This window comes from Galendromus occidentalis, unplaced genomic scaffold (assembly GCF_000255335.2).
Source record: "Galendromus occidentalis unplaced genomic scaffold, Mocc_1.1 scf7180000076932, whole genome shotgun sequence".
Taxonomy (NCBI): domain Eukaryota; kingdom Metazoa; phylum Arthropoda; class Arachnida; order Mesostigmata; family Phytoseiidae; genus Galendromus; species Galendromus occidentalis.
The window spans coordinates 111,838-117,837 of record NW_003804921.1 but is presented as its reverse complement, the minus strand read 5'-3'; the positions used below and the strand labels follow the sequence as shown (position 1 = coordinate 117,837).

At 52.8% G+C, this 6,000-nt stretch overlaps 1 protein-coding gene across 1 annotated transcript in view; it reads left to right on the top strand.

The window, feature by feature from the left end:
* The first annotated feature begins 4,771 nt into the window (after nucleotides 1-4,771).
* The window catches only part of LOC100906342 (phosrestin-2-like), a 29,360-nt gene continuing 28,131 nt past the window's right edge, over nucleotides 4,772-6,000 (top strand). The window contains exon 1 of the mRNA XM_018638341.1: nucleotides 4,772-5,073. Coding sequence (XP_018493857.1) covers nucleotides 4,772-5,073 — 302 coding nt within the window. The remainder of the gene's footprint in view (nucleotides 5,074-6,000) is intronic.

Below are 6,000 nucleotides of genomic sequence, written 5' to 3'. Positions count from 1 at the left end.
AATGTCAAGTGGTCGGGTGCTCCGAAGAATTCTCCCGATTTATTGCGATGTCTGTCCGAGGACGCAGCCGACTCCATGTTCGTCGAGAATTTTAGGAGAGATGACCATCGTTCACCGCAAACTTCAAGCGAAGATATCCGAGTCGCCCCTCTCGGCCGAGACCACAAGCGTCGACGCGATACTGCAGGAGGAGAGGCTTCGCGTGGATATTTTTACTTCATACAGGTTTCCGAGGTTTCGAACCTTTAAACAGTTGAGGGTAGGAGCGGGGAACGGAATGACAGGAGATTGAGTTCGCGGCTCAAATGAAGTTCTGTTCGTAACTGACACATGTTGACCCCACTCAGAGCAAAACACACCGATGATCGGATCGGGACGAATATCAGTCTCAAGTGCTCATGACACCGCGTTGACAAGAAAATTGGGTGCCGTCTAACTGGGCGTGTTGTTGAAGCGTGTCTGGTCGTCTAACCCCGGGGTCTCAAGCTTCGACGCGCACTAATCAAGCTCGTTCCTCGGCGTGCTCAAATGGAACACGAAAATTTCTGCCTCCGGTCGAATTCACGAGAACAGACAAGATACATAGATTTAAACTAAGAAAGAGCCCTGCTCGCTTATCGTCCTCCCTCCAGGGAGTTCTAGGGATTTCCATTGTTGGAATCTTGTTGCTCGTCGGCTCGCAAAGGAGAGTCGTTCGAAGGATTGATATTCACGACACAGATACCGTGACTTTTCCGATTGATTGCCAATCAGGAATTGGTGCAGGTGCAATCGTCTGTCACAGGTTTCTCCAAGGGGGGAGCTCCGGGGAGGATTTTTCGGCTCAAGTCTCCAGTGTCGAACTCGCCAAGGCGCTGGAGAGGCCTCTGCTAGTCTAACGACGCATTGCAGTGGCTACAGAGGAAATGAGCAGCTGAGAGGAGTAATTTCTCGCGAAAAAGCCTTGGTCACGCATCCAGGCGTGATGTTCGACGGCCTGACCGACGTCCTCGAGGGTCTGTAGGCTGACAACAGCCTTCCCGTCCCCTCGAAAGAGGATGGACAATAAGAGCATATAATAGAGGGGCGGGCGCCGGGATTCTTCCTGCTGAACCAAAGGCATGACACTGACGTCAAGCCGACGCGACGCTGGGGTCGAGGAAAGAGCGTCAGAATCAGTTTTCAATGAGACATTTCGGGTCGTTTCCCTACAGGTCGGATATATTCCCGTATTTCTCATGGCCGACGCAGCGATAGGTTTCGCAGTCGCGTAGGCGTCGATCCACTGGGAGCGAATTCTCGACTAGGTTTGAATTGTCGAGAGGTAATCTCATTCGACCGGAGCACTAAAATGAATAGTCTGACGTGATCGCGAAACAACTTGTAGTTTTAATAATTGGAAAACCGTTGAGGGTACCGTGTGCGGACTTGGATCCCCGCATGTTGAGCTGAGTTGACAAAAGATATCTCTCATAATTCCCAAGATGTGCATCTTGGTATCGTCGGAAGTCACGGGGTGGTATCGAACATCCTCCACATGGAATGCTCTTCAACCTCCTAGATTTCCTCTCCCTTCGGGATTTTGAGGTCCATGCTTTCGGCTATCTAGAGTCCAGGATCTCTCGAACGATGAATCGTCGAAAAATATATTAAAGAGCATTGCGTCAGCACAGAAGATGCTGACCCAATGAGAGACCATGGGTTACCCGTTTCTTTCCGTTTATTTGCTCTTTCGTTCGCTTGTCGTCTCGCTTCGGAGCTTAGATTGGCACACGCGCACTAATATTGTTGCACTGAATTCTGCACAAGCCGTTGAAGGATATATTAAAGATTCAGCTCGCTGTCAGATGCTCCGCACGAATTGAGTGCTTCGGCTGACCTGGCATTAACTTAGGTTTGCTTCGGTTAGAGCGAGGATAAAATCATTGGGACTCACAGTCCTAATAAATAAATGAGATCATCGGGTCCTACTGCTAAACCGCTGGAATCAGAGGACGCTGAGAGTACGCGACGCGACAGAGTCGCCCGCTTAGCTTCGGAGATCGATTGTAGGTACTTGGCTTGCGCCTTCTATTCGCTCTCGGGATCGAGAGCCTTCACAATATTTTATCATCGAGAAAACGGTGGTCGTCAGGAGGTAGCGACAGAGAACCTCAGAATGCATGAAGCCTCGGGATTCGGCTAGAGATAAGAGATAGTCTCTGCATTTGGAGACAGGAAGACGTTCGGGGACGATCCCGGAGAGAGCTGTCGCCGCAGCTCGAGTCCCGGAGCTCTCCGCGAACGAACGCGCCAGGATCTTCACGCCTAAGAGATCGGCATGGGTCTTCGAGAGAACTGATCGAAAACGGGAAGACGAGGCAAGCCCGCGGCGGAGCGAGCGTCGGCCAAAGTTTTCTTGGCGATGTCGTTCGACGACAGAGACAGAGAGTGCAACTGACTGCTCAGCGATTCGAGCGGCGGGGAATTAGTGCGGAACGTCGTGGGAGGGAAATTAAAAATCGTGTCGGACTTTGAAATGACGGCCGGCGCCGACATGAGCTGGTCCCCGACGCTCGCCGAGTAGGTCATCGACGGCAGCCGGTAGACCGGCTTGTTGTTGTACATCATCGGAGGATACTTGAACGAGGCGGCATGCATCGATGCCATAGGTGACATGGCCATGTTCGGCGGAGAGGGGTACAGGAAGGGAATATCGGAAGAAGACGCCGACGAGGACACGCCCGCGGGTGAGTTAGGAAACGGCACACGTGACGCCACGTTGAAGTACGACGGAGTGAAGGGATCCTCGTACATGGCGGGGCTCATCGGGGGCGACAGTTCTCCAGCCGAGCCCAAGCTCCTAGTGCATCCGATCGAGAGAGCTTTGGGCCGGAGACCGTGCATTCGGTTTTTGAACATTTGAGGCATCGGCGACACCAGATCTTGATTGGACTGGTGTTGTTGCAACGTGGTCATCTTGGGATCGAAAGTCCTTTCGTGGAGCATTTTCAGATTGAGGGCTTCCTGGGACGCGGCCGTCGAGGCTTGAGCCTTGGATCGTTTCTCTTCCTCGGAGTTGTGGATGAAATGGCACCGGGGTCCGTACGGACAGAGTCCCGTTGTGTGGAAAGTTCTACAGAGCTCGGTCTTATACTTGGGATGACGAGCGAGACTGCGAAGTTCCTCTATGCCGTGCGCGAACTGGCATTTGTCCCCGTACTTGCAAATCCCGTTCTCTTCGAAAGGACGACACAGCTCGGTCTTGTAACGAGACGAGTTGAGCGCGAGCACGGTGTCCAACGAGGCATCCTTCACCGAGTCGGTACTGCTGCTGCTCGTGCTGCTGCTGCTGCTGCCGCCGCCGCTCCCTCCGGCGACGCTGAATCCGTTGTTGCCGAAACCACCGCTGTTCGGCTCGGAAATACTTCTTTCGAGTTTCCTAATTGAAAGAGAAAAGCGGAAAAAAATTAGAGCCAAGTTACGTTGCCGTATGGAAATGAGACGGCGACGACGACCACGCCGCCGTCCCTACCGCTTCCGCTATAGTCTCACAACGCAAACTCTGTCGTGCTCCGCTGAACAAACAACTGGTGTAGGGATGGCTGCTGCTGCTCAAGGCACCGCAAGTACGTCCCTGCTAGCGGTACTTTGAGTGCCGTGGATAAATAAACGAGTATTCACACGGAGCTCGGAGACGTGTAACAAGGATGAGCGCAGGATTCCGAGCGAGTGAGCTAATTAGATGACGCACCGGACGAAATTCCGTGTGATTGGAATAGGACTGAGCGAGAAGGGAGGCGTACATAATAGCCGTAGGTAGTTGGTAACAAAGACGGATTAGCGAAAAGTGCCTACTTATGTTGTTGTTGTTGGTGCTGTTGTTGCTGCTGCTGCTGCTGCAGATGGTTCAGGTGCACGAGCTTCATCTTGATCTGCTGCACTTGTTCCAAGCTCATTCCCGCAGGAAGCAATGTCGCCAGTTTCGCCAAGTCCAACTGGGCGAGATTGCCGACGTTCTGTTGGAGAGCGATGACTTTCTGGAGGTTCTCTGGACATCGTTTTTCCGCTTCGAGAGAGGGATTGAGTTCACCGCAGCCGCTCAGTCTGCTGAGTGCGGCATTGTGCTTGCTCTTGATGTTGTTGTTGTTGATATCGTGATGATTATTATTCAGGAGATCTTCCGGCGTTGTACACGTCATCATCAACTGTGAATGGGAAAATGAGAACTACGTTAGGAATTGACCGCTGGAATCATCACTCATGAGAATTTCGAATTCGTCGCGGTAGGCGCCGGAGAAATCGCGGGATGTCGTGAGCCGGGATACGTTCCCGGGACAAATGGCGTTGCATAGCGGATTTCAATTTCGGGGCGCATTTCAATCTCGTCGTTCCCTATGCTTGATCCAACTGAGCATCAGAGACTCAGATACTGTCGACCGCAATTTCCTCTAGGTCGTCAACGTTTCCGGCCGGAGATGTGCTTGTCCGGAAAGAGGACGCCTATCCCGAACGAATTTCCCAACGAAGCGGACCCCTTGTTTCCCTGATAGATTCAATCATAACAATCATTCATGACTGGCCAACAACAAGAGCCTTCGAGCGGTCGTTTGATTGGAATTGGTTTTATTATCGGACCAGTGGAGCTGCTGACAGACAAGCATGCCGGCGGGCGATCCACCAATCGGCAGCGTCGGAATGGAGGGCGACGACACAATGTAATAATGGACGCGAAAAAATTACGAAAGCGTATCCTAACGTCGACAATGCTCCCATCTAGTGCTCTCTCGGAAGAATGCTCCCTTGTCGTACAATGTCTATGGACCATAAAGCCCACAACAATCGAGTCGACAGAACCAAAACGAAGATGACGACGACGACGACGGACGGACGCAGAGACGATAGACAGAGAGTGCAAAGACTAGAAGAAGAAAAGAAGAAGAAGAAGGAGGAGGAGGAGGTGGTGGACAAAAAAACAGCCCCACTTCCCCGACCCACCGAGCGAGCGACTCGCAGAGCTCAATGGCTATGTTCTCGAATAGCCTTTGTGAGATTCAAGAAACCCAGAACCAAGGCCGTTGCCGCCACCATCGCACAAGGAGAAGACGAACCGGAGTACGGTCGGACTGGCTGACTGCCGGACGGACCGACCGACCCAACCACCGAGCGAGCGACCTGCGGCGCAACACATGACTAGAACTCAGCCAACGATCAAGGGTAGCCGATCTAGACAGAAAGACAGAACCAGTCGGAGGAACCGGTACTGGGTCGTTGGGGATCTGTCGGCTGGCTGGCTGGCTGGCTGGCTCACTCACTCACTCACTCACTCGCTGGCTCGTTCGTTCGCTGCCTGTTTCGCCATCGCTTGTTGGTACCTGAAGAGCGGATGGCAGGCAGGATGCCTGGCGGTAGCACCATGGCCTATAGCGTGGGAACCCAAAGCGCCCCAAAAGCACCACTGACCCAATAGATTCGCCTGTTGAGCGAAGGAGCGAGCTAGCGAACAGGTTGCCGCTGACACAAGTTGTCAGTGGCGACATCGAGGGAGGGGTTTCATAGCTTTGAAAGTTTCGTTGCAGCTTGTCGCATAAACCAGATAAAATTCGCCCGATGACGTCATCTCCATGTCAGGACTTGTCATGCAAAAACAGCGACGGTCGCGGACGACCCGGCTCATCTTCCGGGCTGCCGGCGCTGAGCGCGCGGACGATCCATCGTAAAAAGTCGAACATTATTTCCCGGGAAACACATATTTCAGGACAGTCTCGATATACACTTTCCGCTCCACGAGCAGTCATCGTGTCAGAAGTAGACCCGAGGTCGCGAGTCGAGCAAGATCGTTGGATACTCTGAACTCGTCCGAGCGATACCTTCGGAAGGTCGAGGAAAGGGAATCGGAAGCAAAACTCTCGAATTCGAGAACATTCAAGATACGGGAAGCGTCGACGGTAGAACTTTCTACGGTGGAATCGAGGGGGTAACAGCTCGGGATCCCTGATTCGACAACTCATCTGAGTTCGCTGGCTCGCTAAGTGTTCTTCG